At 41.9% G+C, this 18,730-nt stretch overlaps 1 protein-coding gene across 1 annotated transcript in view; it reads right to left on the reverse strand.

The window, feature by feature from the left end:
• Positions 1–17,468, reverse strand: part of LOC136358941 (gamma-aminobutyric acid receptor subunit rho-2) — a 31,449-nt gene extending 13,981 nt beyond the window's left edge. The window contains exons 1-3 of the mRNA XM_066315131.1: positions 16,807–17,468; positions 8,551–8,657; positions 642–709 (exon numbers count right to left, since the gene is read on the reverse strand). Coding sequence (XP_066171228.1) covers positions 642–709; positions 8,551–8,657; positions 16,807–16,994 — 363 coding nt within the window. The 5' untranslated portion in view covers positions 16,995–17,468. The remainder of the gene's footprint in view (positions 1–641; positions 710–8,550; positions 8,658–16,806) is intronic.
• Between the last annotated feature and the right edge of the window lie 1,262 nt (positions 17,469–18,730).

An 18,730-nucleotide genomic window follows, 5' to 3' on the forward strand; every position in this document is an offset into this window, starting at 1 on the left:
AAAAATGGGATGAAAATATAATTGCACCATACTAAAAAACACTCAACCTAAAGCTCTTCCTTTGTCTTTATGTTTTGTCTAGACCACAAAAGGTGCACAAGAACAGGGAGGAAAAGGCAGAAAGAGGAAGGAGCCCAGGAGCTTCCTATTCTCCTCTCTGTTCCCCTTTTGACTTCTCTTTCAAGTGTTTTTTATTCTATTTCCTACAATTAAAAAAAATCACCATGAATCAACCCAAAACCAAACAGCAAAGCATGCATGAGCACTCATGTGAATTGAATGGTTCCCTAAGGAAGAAAACTCCTGCGGCAAGCACAGCTTATGTGAATTTTACCATATAGCTTCAAAACTTCATATGCAGCTGCTTTTATTTTCAGTCATGAAAGGTCTTTCACAGTACTGATTATTCTCCCATTCAAGGTCCCTTTTCTCATCACACTTTTAATCTTTATCTGGAGATAGAGAGGTAAGACTTTGATCACCCGGTTTTATGAAGTCTTTGGTTCTGATTATCAGCCTCTTTGAATTTTAGAGATGCTGCTATTACTTTGATCTGACCAATGATTACAAACCCACAGGTTTCAAGTCAGAAGGTCTTTGTATGACTAGAAATAGCTGAGGCTTAGAAGAGGATTACATACCATGTCAACCTCAGAAATACTGTCCAAGCTTTCAACTTGCACATCCACCCCAACAGGAATTGCAGGGCCTGGAAGAGAATGAGATTTACATATGTAAATAAATGTTCTTTCATATCATCTGCATTTAATTTGCACTTCTAAGGTGACATGCAAATATTTCTGTGTTTATGTTGTACGTTTCTGTCAAAGGTTCTTCAGGAGGGTGCTGGGGAAAGAGTGAATAACCATGTAAGTGCCCTTTTGAAACACTGAATTATCTTCTCCTTGCCATATGCTGCAATGTTGACACTTTGCCAGTTGATCCAGAGCTTGGATGAAACATTTGCCTATTTTTTTAAAAACTGAGCCATGCCATGTTAAATTTTAGGCATTTATGAACAAATTTAGCCCCAAGGACAGAGAACTGAGATGAAGACGTGGCAAGCAATGAGCTCTTCCTTGGAGGTTTATCATTTTTTACCAACAAGGTAAGCCACATTAATCTTCTAAGAGCCCATCACCATTTTAATTCATATTATTCACAGATGATATTGCTAGTTTTCCACTGTAGTTTTAAAATTAGCAATCAAAGAGCCCACAAAGAATAAATGTGCAGAAAACATCCCATAATGAATGCACATTTTTCTATTACTAGAAAATCTATATCAAAGCTTCACTGTAGACTGCTGCTCATTTGTGACCAGGACCTGCTCAGATGACTCAAGATCCCCAAGGTGTACCCTCATGCAGCTTTTCCCAAATCCTGGTGATAAGTGGGCACTGAGACAAGCACACCAAGCATGACCCAGCAGGGTAGCTCAGCAGGAGCTGCTGAGGGGCAGTCCAGGTGGATCCAGTGTGGCAGTGGGTCTCACAGGGCTCGCGCTGATGTGTCTCCAGCCTGGGCACTGTCCGTGACACAGACCATGCCAAAGGAAGCAGAAGCTCTGCAGACATGCCTGAGACTTGTCCAGCAGGAATTATTTTTCCAAAGATCATAGTGGCCTCCATGAAGATTTGCAAAGACTTTTAGCACCTAGATTTTGAACCTAATTAGCAGCCAGATAATTCATAAGATGCACCACAGTCCCTTTGTGGACTCAGACCCCTATTTGGAGCACCACGAACAGCAGGGCCTGCTGCATACATACATTTAGCTAGAGTAGCATCTTCCTCGAGACCACATTGAAGCTCTGAATGCACAAGTCTAACCAGAGAGAAGAAATGGTGCTGAGAGAGCAGCACACTTTTGGAACATGCTCTCCATCCTGCTCCTGTACCTGCAGCAGCACGTACAGATCCCCACACATCTTCAGGGCTTTTGAACACAGCCTTATGTTTGCCTCTGCTGGAGGAGAAAGAAGCAGCAGCTCAGCCTCAGTTGGGAAAGGCTGAGCCCCATGCCATGGGGCTGCAACCAGCCCCAGTGCAGGTTTGCCAGGGCCTTGATAAGCCAGCCTCACCTGGTTAGAGCAGAGCACTCTGAGGAGCAGAGCACACTGTCCCCTTCCCACAGGCACAGCTCCAGCCTGTTATCCCGACGGTGTCTGTCAGCAGCTCTGCTGGGTACAGGCACTTTGAACAAGCCCTGTGGAACTGGACCAGGCTCCTCAGAACCATCAATTCCAGTTTAAGTGACTGCTGTCCCCAGCAGTGAAGCACAAACCTGGTACACAATGAAGTACCCAGCACTTTGAGACGACTCCCAGGTCCTTACAAACACCTACATGTCACATTCAGACACAGCTCTGCACTGCATATTTTTAAAAAATTGCCAGCAATCATTTGCAACCAAGATAAAGAATTTTTCTATGACACTTCTCTTGCTCAGTAAAACACGCTCTGGTTTGTTGGGATTTTTTTAAACAAGGTAGCAAATAGCACTGGGTCTGTGGTGACAAGAGACATTTTGATGTGCAGTACAATCAACAGAGAAACAGCAAAAACTGAGGGCTGTGTGCCCAACACATGCTGGGCAGCCCCCCACAACTTCCAGACTGCAAGTGAGACTCCCTATGTATCAATCCTTAATTTAGCCTTGATTCAGGAAATCAACACCTGCACAAAATCTATTTACTGCTGCAATTTCTATGCTTCTCTGAACACTAATCACATATTTAAAAAACCCCAAAAAACCCAAAGAACTGAAAACCAAACCCATAAACATAAGAACACTGCCAAGCTGGTATCTGTCCTGCTCTCCTATTCCTTCCCTACCTGCTCTTGGAGATAAAATACTATGTCCTTTACTTTGTTCATGTTCCTGCATCAAATACTCAATAACCAGAACTTATCTCACTGCAAGGACCAAGTCTAAGGTTTAGTCTGGAGCTGACACAAAGATTTATTAAACCCAAATTAAAGGGTGTTCCATGTTAAGCTGGCTGGTGTGGAAAGCCCTTGAGAGAGGGGGTCCAAGACTGGATTAGGTGTCTTTTCTGCAGTTAATCACAAATTTGAGGGATTGATAAAAATGTGATTGTAATAGAGAGAGGGAGAAATTATTTGAACACTGGACTCAAAAGTTTAGTGCTTAATACAGAAATGTAAAGATGAGTCTGTAAAACCAATTTATCAGCAGAAATACTTACTCTGCCTTTTTTAAGCAAATTCCTACTAAAATCAGCAGGAGTAATCACTGCTCACTGCTTTTTCCTTCTCCCTGCTTCTCATTCAGCACCTGAGGCTGAGGCAATGAGAGAGCACACAAATGTGGATGAGGACACATTAAGACACTAAGACCCTTTGCGTGAGTTTAGACAAGAAGCTGGGCTGAGCAGGGAAGGGTGAGTGAAGGGCCAGTGGGGACAGTTGCTGCCTGTGAGGTAGTGACAGGAGTCAAATGAGCACCCAGTCCTGCTCTTGGTGATAAGCATAAGTGATAATGATAATTGCATGTTCACTTGGCCCATCACTCTACAAAACTTCAAGCAAGATGCAGTTTTGCAGAGGTACTTGATGCAAGCAATGTTGAAAGTGCATGCAGCTTCCGAAGCAAAGCAGAAGTCCTGTCTAGAAATGACCTCTTTAAACCACAGAAACAAACCCTGGGTTTCCTTGAAGGTCATGTTGGCTACAGAACATACCATTGAACTAAATGGCTGTTGATCACTCAGAGAGAAATGTCAGGAGATCCTTGATCTCACTCACCCATGGAGTCAATCAGGAACTGCTGCTTTTTAATCCTGTCCCTCTGGGAACTGAACAGTTGAACCACAGAGGCTCAGGGTGTTTTGCCAAATTCCTTATCAAATGCCACTAGGGATGAGCAAAAAGAAAAAATCCTCTGGACTGAGAGGGAGCAGAGTATGATTAGGGTGTGAATGAGAAGGAACAAGAACGGCTCAGATGGTATATGACAAACTGAACTGGCAGACAGAAAAATTAACTTTGATTACAGCATTAGATGCAAAAAAGTCTTCATCAACCAGTCTTGCTTTGTCATAAATAATATTATATCAATATTCACCTTTTCTCCAGAAAGAGGAAATATAGAAGGATCATCCTACAGAATTATAAGCAACAAAAGACTTGAACCCGTTAACACTGGAGAGATCTCAAAGCTCAGGCTTCTCTCAAGGATGTTCACTGCTGAACAGGAAGCTAAATGGATCTATGTGAAAGCTGGGGACATGGATGATAAAAGGAAGCAGTGCTGCTTTGCTCAAAGCCTGCAGTCCAGCAGAGTTCTTCAGATCACAGTTAAAAGTCTCTGAAAAGTATCAGCCAGATTCATGGAATTTTGGCCTGGTTCTGGCACGAAGAAGACTTTGTGGCTTGTTTCATATTGCAAAAACTCCAGTTTGAGTATCATACTCTGCCCCAGATTGAGTGGGATGTCTGGCATTGGGCTGACCTCTCCAGGGAACCCAGGAGGTTTCCACAAGTCCTGTGAAGGAATGACTTCAGAAGGAGCCCAATATTAAAGCCTGTTACATCCCACTGTGTCTCCACACCTAAAAACACCATCCAGTGAGCAGCATGAAAGCTTCAAAGTGTGAGTCAGCTCCCAGTCAGAACCGGGCACAAACATGGCTTTTATTTCTGAGCACTGAAGCAGGCTTTGGAAGATAGGGAAGAGCATGCTACCATGAAGATGCCTGGAATCAGTTTTCCACTCCAGCTCTGAGACTAGAGTTTTCTGACATCCGTAATTTTTCTCTTTGGCAGTGCTTTCAAAGGCTTGTTGTTTCTCTCTGAGACCGTGTCCCTTCATCTATTTTTGAAGGAGGGAGGCAGATGAAGGCCCTGGAAAAAAATATGTACATGGGAAACAAGTAGATTTGAGGGGTTTTTTACTGACAGGTATCTTGTGCACATCCAGAGAGACTGGATATCCATAATGTCCATAAGAGATCCCATGTCTGCAAGACACAAAACAGCTTTCTGTGTATTTTTGTGTGTGTGTGTGTATTTAATTTTTGGTGAATGTATATCTGATTGGGTCTTCTTAGGTGTGGGCAGCTCCCAGGCAGCCAGCAGCCCCAGGACATGCTCATCACCTGCCTCATGACTGCAGCCCTTTGTCCCTCTGCATCTCGCAGGCAGCTGCTCATCAGCAGAGAAGCAAGTTCTATTCCAGCCCTTGTGACTAACACTCAGTGAACTACTCATGCTTCATTTACCCCACTGTCCATCCACCCTGGAAAAGCGCTGCCCAGAAAGGGCAGCAAGGACCAGCTGACATTAGGCTACTCGGCTGTGAGCAAATATAATAAAAGTAAAGCATTAGGCTGGTTCTCAATAAAGAAGATACAGCTATTTTAAGTATCAACTAAAGCTGCTTATTCACAGGCTCCCTGTAAAATACGAGATGTCATAAATGAAATGCTTAAAATGGGCGTTTAAGGAAGGCAGCAAAACAAACATTTACATAATCTTCAAATATTAATGATAATAAATAATACCTGAACATCTGCTAGCTAGAACAAGGTCACTGACATGGAGATAACTCCCTAAGGGTCAAAAAACCCTGCAGTCTCTTAGCTTTTGGAGGCTCTTTCACCATCAGCAAAGCAAAAAAAAAATAAATTGTCATTGCCTCTGTACCAAATTGCCTGTCTCTAATGGGCTGAGGACAGGCAAGACAACCATGCTTATTGGGCTGTTAATAACACAACTTATACAACATTTGTTTGCTCACTTGCTCTTTACAAAGATACTTCTTGAAAAACCCTCCACCTTTCTCTAAGATTGTTTTTTTTTCATTTCACCTTGCATAACCCCAGCCTGCTCTGCCCAGTGGTCATAGCTGTGCTGGGCTGGCAGCTTGCTGACTGTCCTCTGCAGACCAGCAAGAGTCACTGTGGCCACCATTAAACAGCTCATCCTCTGTCCCCTTCTTAGCTTAAGATGGAGTTGCAGGCTGGCCCACCTTGGGAACCATCAGCAGTACTGGGATTCTTTTAGTGTTAATGCCACTCACAAGTTACTCATGGTATTTTTTTTTAATTTTCTAGAAGTGAGGTGCCTTTCCCTCCTGCAAGGTAACATCAAAGGCCTGATGCAATGCCACAGAGGTGGAACCTCAGTTAGACCTGAGAGGGTCTTAGGGCAGTGACCAGTTACAGTCATGTGTATCCCACAGGCTCCTGTTCTCCACTTCTGCAGTACAAAAGCCTTTTTATTCTCCACAGGTCAGACCACATCAGTTTGACTGACACTGCCACAGCAAGAAGCTGGAAGGACTCACGGTGCACAGCAAATCACTGTGACTGCCTGACGAATAACATTACAGACAAAACTATGAGGATCACCTCTTAGCAGACTTTTGTTCCCTTTCCTTTATGATTTTTTCCATTAGGCTTATCATCTGTCACTGAAAACACACTGTGCAATTCTGCAGCTGAGCCAGAACCTGTAGCATCCATTATCTCTGCGTGTCTGAGACAGGCTTTCCAAGGCTGGAGCCTCAACAAAGATGTTTTCATGTTTTGCTCCTCATCACATGCAATTTCAATACAACTTTGCTAATACCACACCTTTGTCCCATGAATCTCTGCAAGGTAAGGAGGTTTTATACAAAAATTAAAAAAAAACATCATGTTTTTCCATTACAAAAAAAGAAGAAAGTTTTCTCAGCAAAGGCTCTTAGAGTACTTCTGAGTTTTATAAACATTATTCCAAATTGTGGGTCTAGAAGAATCTTGATGCTGTGATGGAAGGTAGCATGGGGAAAACAAGGCAAAAGAGAGATTAAATGCAGTTCCATTAACATTAGAAGAATGACTGTGTAATTATGTGTGTCTGTTTGGTGTGACCTGTGCTCAAATGTGTTCTTCAAAGATCCTGATGAAAATACAGTGACACTGATAAAAATAGTTAAATTCAGATCTGTTCCCAGAAATACAGTGCAATGGTGCCACTGGGTGCCAAACCATCGGCACAACAGAGCAAAACCTTGCAGCTTCTCCCCAAAACAGGCATGATGCCCTGACATACATCCAGTCAGGGGGAAAAAAGCTTAAAAAATTACCATGGTTCCCCAGCTGTCTCCAGCTGAGTCAAGGTAGGGAGTCCAAATATCCTCCCAGAGAAGCCCTATCACCCCCACCCATCAGACCAGCAGGTCTTTTGTCCAGAGGATTGATCAGCACCTTCAGCTTGTCCATATCAGGCACTCAGAATTCAACAGCCAAGCTCCAAAAATTGAGGTTGGCTAAAAAAAAAGGAAAAATATCAGAAAACCTAAGACAGCATCCTCTCACTTTATAGAAGGGGAGGGCATACCTGGCATTTAGGAAGGCATGTGCACTTTGGTGAATTCACACTTTTACAGCTGATTCATAAAGAAGAACAGTGCCTCCAGAACCAGCTCCCAGACCTCACCCCTGAGCCTCAGCTGTGTCCAGGGCTCCATGTGTTCCCACCAGCCCAAGGGAAATCTGCCTCTCCTCCACCCAGAGGGCAATTTAGGGCAAACTCTTCGACCCTGGAAGTAGCAGATCAAGTTTTTCACTGATTAGAAAGAGGTTACCTCCAACATTTAGGCTGGACTACCACTTGCTCGTAAATAACATTGCAGGGCAGGAAACACTGGTGATGACAGGTTTTGAACTCTGGAGTTTGAAAATATATATATAAATTGTGAGCAAGGGTCAGCACTGTGGTCTCAGAACAGTACATCTTCACTGAGGGACAAGAAATATCTTTTCAGCCACACCAGGAATGGGCAGGTGTGAGAAGTTCTGTTCTATGGACTAGGTGCAAAGGGCAAAACACTCGTGTGTCTCCCTGGGCAGGGAGAGGTAGCACTTCACCCTAGATGGCCAATTGACAAAGGATGCAGCATTAGTCATTAAGTGAAAAGCACAGAAAACTCTGTCCTTAGCTCTGGAAGGATTTGGTTATTGATGTAATCAGAAGAGGGAGTGCCATATTGGTATTCCAGCAGTTTTTGTTCAGGTACCCTCTTTTCTCTGCAGTAGTGAGTCAAGAAAGGTCAGGCGAGCACATTCCTGTAACTGGCTGTGACCAAAGGCAGAAGTGAAGTTGGCAGAGGTCTCCATTTTCTCCTAGTAATGATGGGCTGTGATCCACCCAATGAGTTCTTTACTTTGCACTTTAATCACATCAGATGAAAAGCTCATTGCAACTTCACAACCACAAGTGAATATTAAAACCTGCAGCTTGCCTTCTCTTCTCAATAGAGTGAAACACTTACTGGGAGGGTCCAACCTGAGCTCTGGGGAATGCCAGCCAAAAACAGAGTCAACTGCTCCAACAGGAAGGAATGTAGGAAATGTACAGGGCACAGAGGGCAATGAGATGAGCGTGAGGCCTCTCTGAATTGGCACCAAGTCTTTTCCCTTCACACTGAAGCATCTGGACAGAGGTTTGTTTGCTTGGTTTTAAATTAGATTGCTAATTGGATAATTAGATCATTCTTAATTAGATGAGCATGAAATCAAGAGAACCATTTTATCCTCACCTCCAAAGGCCGGCCGCATGGTGAAGTCATGTTCATCGACTCTGAGAAGCTGGTCTGTCTTTCCTTTCCAGGCTTTGGTCAAATCACGGTTCTTCTTAAAGATGTGACTGCAAGAGACAGCAATGGCATTGTTCCCACGTCCCTGTGCCCAAGTGCCACAACTGCCAGCCCCATTTCGGAGCCACAGGAGCAGCAGCTTTGCAGGCACAGTCCCGGGGACAGTGGGGAGACTGCCAGCAGCAAAGCACAGACACAGCGCTGCCTTTCCACAGCATTACCTCAGACCTTGGTGCCCCGCAGGCAGCCCTGCTTCCTCTGCCCCCTCCGAGGACATGGTGCTCCCTCTGCCCCAGACACCCCGGCTCCCAAGGAGGCACCAGGCACAGAGCCCAGCATCTCACAGGGGAGCTGCACGCAGCGAATGCTGCAGCTGAGAGCAAGCAGCAGTAGAAGCAGCTGGCTGCCCCACGTTACCTGGCCAGGATTTGGCCAGGTACCAAGACAACATTGTCATGAAAAAGCTTTTTTCCAATGCTGGTCACGCAATGTCAAACGCTACTTGGAAAGTGCCCCGTGAACTTCAGCAATTCAGTGCTGGCAGTTTGTGTGGACAGAGGGTCTTCTGGCTTTCAGCAACAACAAAACGACCCATTCCTTCCCACAACAGCAGGAAGAGAGTTTTATCTAAAGAAGCCTTCAGTCCCACAGTTTTCTGAACATTAAGGTAGGAAAAAATCTAACTTTTTATTTGAGATATTGTATAACAACAGTGGAACAAGGATGATAACAAACCCTTGAGAAAAGTGAGAATAGTCACTAAAATCGCATAAGGGGATAACTAATCAGCAAATAAACAAACTGCATGCACTTCTGGAAGAAAATCCAGATCAGCAACCCTGACTGTTCTCCGGTGGTGCGAATGGAAGTCTCGGACCATTAAGGTTCCTCATCCCTTTGTTTTGGACATAAAAGCCGATGACATTGTAAGTACTGCTGCAATTAGCTAATTTTCAGTAACTAACTAAAAATAATTATGATAAATAGAAAAAACCTTATACAAAAAGTTCAAGTTCCTTTTCTTGTATGGAAGAAATATTACTAAAAATAAAGAACAAAAAATCCTGGAGGAAAAAATAAAGAGACTACTTAGGCTTAAATTCTTGGTGAAGAATTCAGAACTTACAAAACAATCACCCCACACATAAATGTAGGTAGTAAAAGGGATGTTCTTAGCTTCATTAAAATATAAAGCACGAAAAGTATGAGCCAAAGGGAGCATAAATCACAAATCAGAAGAAAAGTTTCCCATCAGAGCGCTGATTTCAAGAAAGAAATGAAACCTAAAGGGTGTTGATAGCTGCTGCTAACATCAATAACCCATTTCCTTACAATAAGAAGGTGAAAAGGAAGCAACAGATTTTAAAAAGAATTGTATCAAATAGATGTTTTGAAGGAATATAACCCCTTGTACCCCAGGGCATATGCTACATGGGAAAAGCTGGATCTCCCTCAGGTTGTTTTGGGCTCCTGTTTCACTTGGGATGTCAGAGCTTCTCTCCCTGCTGGCCATGAGAAAGAGCCAGCCAGAGCAAGCACCCTCCCGAGGAAGGCTGCATTAATGGTTACCTAAAAGCAGGGGTGTAAAACCAAGCACAGCCACTAATGGGAATGGTTGGAGGCAAAAGTTTAGCTTTTAACTGCTTGCTGCAGGGGGAGGCTTTGTTTTGCTGCAAAGGGAGGGCTGCTGCCAAAGCACTCCACCGTCCGCTGCACGGCCTCTGTGCCCAAAAAGCTGGAAGTCTGGAAAAAGGATCTTGATCAAAAGTCTGCTTGACTTTAATTATCAGGGAAAAGCCAAAGTACCAGTGAATGTTCAATCAAGTCTCTCTCCTCAAAGAAGGGGGTAAAAAAGTCTAATTAAAAATCCAATAAAACATTGGATTACACACTGTAGAAGGAATTAGTATGGAAAACCCTGGCAGTGTTATCTTGTAAATCAATGGCTCAGCCTCACTGAAATGCTACATTTTGATCAATTCTTTGAAAATCATCAAACAAGCAAGAGCACACAGGAGAGCTGCTGAAAACAGTCTGTGGCTGCAGAGGCTTCAGAGGCCTGGCTGGGGACACGGACACTCTCTTTGGAAGAAAAGAGGTTTTCAGGCACATTCTGAGCCGGGGGTTGCATTTAATAGCCATCATTTAATCATCAGTTTGTGCTCAATCCTTCAGGTATTATGAGAGCCAATTCAGATTTTACAGAAAGAGCTCTGACCATCCCCTTTTAATCAATTTAATCCATTTACCAAGTTTTTGTATTGAGATATTTTTATATAAAAAGCTTTTAAAATTTATTACTACTTTCATCTATTTAATCCAATTCAAGACCAAGTTTGTTTGGAAAAAAAAAAAAATTCTTTATTATAGTGTTTGACATCAGCTGTGCTGTATCTTGTGCCCCACTCTGGCAAGTACCCCATGCCAGCCCCACTGCTGTTTGGCACCAGGAGCTTCTTATTACCTGCGGCAAAGGTGACACCAGCTGCCAGTGCTCTTACAGAACTGAAGGGTGCTCTGAACACTGCTGCCTTTTCTGGCAATCTGATCACCAGTATCTCATAAATCCCCCCTGATGTACTTATGGTCTTTAGCATTTCTGATTATAGATTTGTCAGGGTTTCTTTCAGCTTTATGCGCTCTCTGCAATTCACCAGTATTCATTTAAATACACCCATCTCCCTTTGTCTTTTTTGGCCACATTTTTCCGATATATAATTTCATTGCTGTTTAGATGTCATTCAAGGGGCATGAATTTGATAAATCTGGCTTCTGTGAAGAATTGTTTCTATTTAAAGAAAAGGCAACAGATAGCTCATTGAGCTTCTGTAAAGGCTTCTCTATTATTGTTCTAATTTTTTTAAAATATATTTTCCTTTCCAGTCACTTTTACTCAGAATTGTCTCAATTGCATAAAATAGATGCTTTTTCTATTGCCAAATATATCAAAGAAAATTCCTTCTTGATGGCATGAGAAATTACAGGTAACAGCTTGGCAGGATTCAAAAAAGAGCAGGTGTCTATGCAGATATTCAGACCTTTTGAGAGCAAGATAAAGAACTTTCAAATTGGAAATAGCCCTCGTGCTGTAGGGCATAAGGCAATGGCTAAGTGGTCAGCCTGAAAAGAAATGATCTCCATCCTGAGCATGGCACAGCTGTTGGCAGCCAGAGTCTGGCAGATTTCTGCACCTTCTCCTGGAGAAATCAGGATGGATTTTGGTGGTGAGATGGTACCTCAGGGTCATGGGACTTTGTTCCAATTACATATCATGATGCAGAGAAGTATTTCTACAGTTTCAGAGAAAATCTTTCACTCTTCAGCATATTCTCTGAGGGGGCAAAAATCCCAAAATGCGTTAGGTGAAGGCATCACTAACTTTGTGTAGCTGCCACAGCAAGTTGGAGGAGGTGTACAATGTGTAAACCCAGCACCAAGGAAGGTACAAGACCTCCTGTTTTTCTAATCATCAAAGCATGTGACAGCTGCAGCACAAAGCCCTAGAAGCTAAATTAAAAAGAGAAGGTACAATAACAGTTTATGACTGTCATACCAATTAGCTCGCTCCTAGATGAGAATTCCAAATTTATTATCGTCACTGTGTTATGAGCGTATCTTTAATCTTTATATGCGTGGATCATATGGGATCAGATATGGTTGAGAAAATTCTTACAAACTGGGAACATCAAGATCCTCGATTTTGGTGAAGTCTCTTTCCAGTGCCTGTCAGGGACATCAATTCAAGTGCTTTAGGAGCCCCAGCTGCCCAGGAAGACCTGTCATCTCCACAAGATAGGTCTGTCTTGGTTTGGGTGGACACATCAGTCTCTATTGCTTCCAGAGCCTCAGAAAAGAGGTATTCTGTGGCCCTACCTCTGGATGTAACATCTTTTACACTTAACTCATCTGTTGCTTTATGCTGGGAGCAGGAAGGAAAGGAAAGTGACTTTCCTTGCCTGTTTTCTAGAAAAACTAAATCTGACTCTGGAAAAGGATGGACACAAACTCAAAGGGTGTGCACAATCACTGCTGTCATACACATTCTCTCCCTGATTTTGTTTCACATTGCTCTTTGGCCCTGGCTGATGCTGCAGTGTTGGGAAAAAAGCCTCAGAGGACATCAAACCCTGCCCCAGAGGTTCAGCAGTGCCCTGGACTTGAGCCCCAGGCTAGCCATACACCTGTAAAAAATGTCTATCACATTTCAATCACTGAAGCACTAACAAACTCCAATTTTTTTGAGGAACTGCCACAGAGCAAAGGGGATCTGTGAGGGCTGAGAGGTATCACAGGCTAGAGGATGTGTCTGCAGTATTCAGATGAAAAAACGGAAAAAATGCAGCTCCACAAAGCAGCGGAGGGAAGTTGCTGCCAGCAGCAGCAATTTCAGCAGACTACTTGCTCCAGTGGAGTGCTGTTTGGAAAAACAGTTTGTGCTAAGCCTTGTGCTGCTGCGTCCTGGTGGTTGCCTTCTGCTTTCGGGTCCTAACCTAAGGCTGGCATGTAGCAGATGCCTGAAAATGGCATCTCTAATGAGATTCTCCAAAGGACTGGCCACCAAAAACCTTGGGAGGAATTCTTTAGCTAAGAGCAGCCCAAAGCCAGCTCTATATCACAGGCAGTTTTTCTGCTGTTGAAGCACGAGGCTTTGAATGGCTGGTAGGAGAGAGGAACAGGCAGACTCAGAGTCAGGTGGGCACAGGTTGCTGGAAACACGGCATTCACTGGCACAACAGAGATGGTAACTGTCTCCTGAATTCTCAATTTATGCAGAGCAAATTACCAGAACCATTATCAACAATTTTAATAGAGCAGTAAATATTAACAAAATCATTAACTTTCAGAGGGTTTTTTGTCTTTTGGAAATTCTGTTCAGCTGGATAAAATTCTGTCCAGCTGCTAGCAGGTTTGCCAGCATTTGCTTACCATTTCTGAGAGGCAACCACTGCTGAGCTACTGAAGAGTACTCAAAACTGTTTCAAAAACTCAGTGCTGGACATTCCAGCAGCACTTGCTTGGCACTTGGGGTAAGGGTGATGCTCTGAGGAAGATCCAAGCACAGCTACATACACTGTACAGCCAGTACTACCTACAGCAAGTCTGACCTGCCCTGCCAGCACCTAAACTCCTTGCACAGTCCTCTGGAAAATCCCAGCTATCAACATAGCAGCACAGATATCTGACACACACACCTGCACCTTTGCACATTTATGTTGTTTCCTTCAGCTCCAGGTTCTTCTTCCTCTGTGTAAATTTATTATGTGGTATGCAGGTAAGGCTGGGGCAAACATGCCCTGCCCAGCAGTCACCCGGGCAACTCTGACCAAAGGTTTTACTTTGCAATTAATTTAGCACTTTAATTCTCCAAACAAAATGAAATGCAAAGTTTTTTAACCAACAATGCTGTTACAGTTCTAGAGCCCTTGGTTTCATGCACCATTTGTACATCTTGCACATCAGCAAGAACACGCTCAACTTCATAATGGTATCACTGATACCCTTCAGTTTCTTAATAGAAGTGGCAAGGACTGTACACCACGGAAAATGTGAAAAACTACTATCAAAGTATAAAGCCAAGAGCTGCTACTTGATGAGCACACACCAATTCCCTATGCAAAGCCTGGGCTCTCCAGAGCGTAACATGAGGCAGTCTTGGGCAACAGTCAGGGCAGTGATGCACACAGGCAGTTGTTTATGTTATACCTCAATCTGTAGGAGGAGAGATGTGTTATCAGTGAGGGGGGGATGCAGGAGAAAGAGAAAATTAAATGCAAGGCAGTTTCTAATCAAGCAAGGATTATCCATTCAGCACACTGAGCGAGGCACCACTCTCCAAAAAAAAAAATGTGGTACAATGTATTAAACAACCAGGATGCACAAGAAACCCTTAACCTGGCAATTCTTAATTTGGCTTCCTAACCTGACTCTCCCCATGTTCCTTTCCCACTTAGGCACAGGCTCAACAACTTCTCCACAGAATGGTGGCAGAGAGCTGTCCCAGAACCCGCAGGACCAGGCATCCAAGCGCCCGGAGCTCCATGGGGAAGGACCTCTGCTCCATGGGAACCTCTGTGCAATGTTGAAGTAAGAAACTATAGCACTGAACGTGTTCTGCACCTGCACAACCCAAGCTATATTCTTGAAGTCAATATAAAGATCTTTAGATCAAGCTGATTTATCACCTTAGTGGACACAAAATATCAAACTTACCAACTGTAGATTCCCAAATACAGGAATAAATTTTCTTGAATAAGAAAAGTTTACCGCAAAATTTACTCTGCTTCTTACGGTAAGTCAGCAAGAGAAATACTAAGCACAAAATGTGATGAAATTATTTAGAAGATCATTCTTTTAATTTCTTTTACATGAGTAGGAAACCAGCCTAGGAACTAGTTTTAGTTTCCTTTTACTATAATAGTCCACTATTCACTGTTGCTCTAGGGACTATTAAATTTTTTCTATATAACTGATAGCAAAAGCAAAATTGAAAATAAATACAATTGAATATTGAAATATAAAATTTGAAATAGAATTGAATGCAAAATTTAAAATATTAACGACACTGCTCCATACACTTTTTTGTTGCAACATTGCAGAATTCTATGTATTTAAAATGTCATTCTTGTTTGACAATCCCTAATGCTTGATTTTATAAAACTTTAAATTTACATAGGAATTTTGTGTGTGTGTGTGTGTACGGCATATAGCTCTTACCTAGATGGAAAATTGTTCATTTAAAGCATTACACCACAGAATGCTAAATAGTATTGTCATTCTTTATTGTGTATTTATAAAAATAATTTTAGCGGTACTTTGACTTCCACTCTGTTACAACTCATGAAAATATTTGCACTGTAAATTATTTTCTCCAAGTTCAAATAAAGCACAAAACTTTTAAAGTAAGGAATAGCTCTACTTCAGGGGAAATTTATATTTAAAGAAGGATTTTACACTAGTTTATTACTTCAAAGCACATGATCTTTACTACGCAAAAAGGTTTGCAAGGAAGTGCTACAGTTCAATTCCCTGCATTCCTCAGAGTATAGACTGGAATATTTTCAGCATTCAATGAAAGATCTCAATAATTCAATAATTGCGATTCTGTGAACATCAGTGGTAAAACTTCAGTTGACTTTAGGATTTCAGGATCAGGCCCTAGCTGTTTCAGCTTTTTAACATTTACGTCATTAAAAGCATATGCCACTGTATTTTTTCAATAAGCAGTGTAAATCTGATAGCATATTATGTTTTCTTTGCTTCCAATTACATCACATTTCTTTTCAAAACATTCAAGTAACAACACTCCCTATAAAAGTGTTGAGTAATAAACCAAGAAGTCCACAAAAATAAATGAAGATTTGAAAGTTTACAGCCATAGTGAAACCATTTAATAAGATGGATTAACCCAATTTTATTTTTGAGCCCTTCAGACAATGTCTTGCAAGATATAATTGCCACTGGATGACATAACCACAAAAAAGGATAACATACTTTGGACTGTCTGGCAGGTTTGGAAGATTATCTTTTCTAATGTAAACCTCTAGACAAATCTCAGCAGCGGTAAATCTAATAAACTTTACTAAGACTTTTAACTCATTCTTGTGCTTTCACTTAAGTTTAAAATCCATTTTTTAAAGCTTCTATGTATTTCTCAAAAAAAAAAATTTTATTTTTTTTTTTTTTTTTTTTTTACAATCCCTGGCCAGCTTCCAGGGTTTGTTATCAATTACCACAGTGTGTGCTAACCAACATCCCCTTGAGTTCTCAGAGCATAATGGGCAATTCCAAGTAAACATAAGTAACACACATTCCAGCAAGCAGGTGAATAACCTGCCCCAAACACTGCTGAAACATTAAATTGCATGCACACTTGAACATCTCTGTTAACTGCAACTCCTCTGAATTCCTTCAGAAATTTGCATGTATGGCTAAGAATAATTTCACCACAATCCATGCCAAAGTAGTCAACTTCTCTGCAAAACCTGCCTCACTCACAGTTAATCAAGGTTAGCAACAGAAGTGTCCACTTACACATAAAACTGATTATATTACCAGAGATCATTATAAAAACATTATCTGTAAAGCTGTTCGCACACACAATACACATGAAAACATTGACAGAGTAGGTTTTGATATCCCTGTAGTAATGTATTTGTAACACTGCAGGATAAGATGCATACATGGTTTAGCAACCCTTACCTTGCCCTTTGCACATCCAGATGGCTTGTCCACCTCCTTCTCCGGTGCTTTCTGCTTTCCACAAGAAGAACTAAGCAGAAGATTAATAAAAGGAGTTTTGTGAAATAAGGCATCTTGCTGGAAATGGGAGCCGGGCACTCTGCACTCCAGTGACCTCCTGAAGTACAAGTCCCCCCGGGCTTAAACATTGAATCAAGTCTAATTCTGGCGTGTCGCGCTGGTCGGCGATCACTGGCACAAACGCTGCATTCCCGGCGTGATGCATTCGACAGGCTCTCAGGGGCTTCCCGCTCAGAGCTTTTCCCTCATCACCACCTAATGATTGGCCATTACTCACCAAGTTTGCCTCACTGAACATTTCCACTGGGTCCTAAAGGATACTTACTAAAGCCATTATATAAAAACCCGCAATTCTGCACGCCGGCTTTTTGCTCAATCCCCTAATCTCAGTGCGATCCTTCTGCCAGACTGAAAAACCAGCCTGTCCCTTTTCATTAGGCTTTCTGCATTTTTTTGATCCTCTGTACAGCATCTTTTTCAACTGGTAACTGCCTGTGCCACGTTTCAGACATGTAGCTCATTGTAAAATGTATGTATTTTAATGGATTTAGGGCAGTCAAGGTTTTATTTTCTGTCTGGCTCTTCATGTTGTTGAAGACAGAATATGACTACTTTCGCTGAAAAAGCTGACTTTATTTACTGTTAACTTAAAAGGAAAACAGTAACTCTCAAGCTATACATGCAATTGCCTTTACATAAACCAAGCCATCACTAACTATTTTTTTTCCAAAAGGCATTTGCCTAATCAAGCATTTTAACTTCTATCAAAGATTGGAACTAAAATTAAAAGCAGCTATTTTTTTCATCACAATGAAGAAGCTATTTCCACAAACCATTCAAGGCTTATTTCCTCACAGGCACAGGGCAATGCTGATTTGGCCTCTCTGGGCTGTGCTAACAGCAGCTGTGTGTGGTACTCACAGGGGGGCAGAAGTCTGCTTGACACAGCAGGGATTCTGCAGGACAAGAAAAGCTCATGTAGAGCAAAGACTCCAGAGGAGCAAGCGACTCCATACACAGCACAATGGTCTTGTGGGTGAGACCTCTTCCATAACGCTCCTCCGTGAGACCACGTTTACAGTACTTGAACAGGGATTCAAGCACCACACCAAGGAAACACAGTGCTTCTACTCTAGAGGGTACAGGATCTGAACAGGTTTTTTAGGGTTCTGGTGTGGGTTTTTGTGGGGGGAATTTTTGTATTGGTTTTTGCTTGTTTTTATTTAATTTCAAATGCAATACACAAATTAGGTAAAAAGATGTTAAACAATATATTAACATCAAATTGGTCTGCAGCATAAAGTCTAACTGCTGAACAAATACATACTTTTGTCTGAACTTCTCATGTAAATTATTTTTTCACCTTTTTTCCATTATACCTGCAAACAAGATCGTCCACAATACAGAGAAATGCTAAAAGACTCAGATTTTGGGGGTTCTCTAAATTTATACATCTCCCTTAGACACAAAAAGGTTTTTCCTTATTTTAGAAGTTGTAGCTACTTTAATGTTGCAAAACAGTAATATATACTATAGTTGACAAAATTTAGGAAAGCTCTAGGTAGCTTGATAAATAATTGCTAAAAAACAGGATGAGAATCTCACTTAAGTCAGTGCTATTACTTTTGACAGCAACGAAATGAAAACTAGCTAAACTTCCTTGTCTTTGAAAGAAACATGTTGTACAATAATTTGAACAATAATACAATCCCACTTTCTTCTACTTCAGTATTTAAACAGTCAAAGACAAAACTTCTCAAACCCCTAAAAACTGTAGGTTTATTGATTGTATATGCCTTTTCACAGTATTCATGAATTTTACCAGGGACTTATAGTAAGTAGATCTCTGGGTCCAAAATATTGA

Source organism: Sylvia atricapilla, chromosome 3, assembly GCF_009819655.1.
Source record: "Sylvia atricapilla isolate bSylAtr1 chromosome 3, bSylAtr1.pri, whole genome shotgun sequence".
Lineage (NCBI taxonomy): Eukaryota > Metazoa > Chordata > Aves > Passeriformes > Sylviidae > Sylvia > Sylvia atricapilla.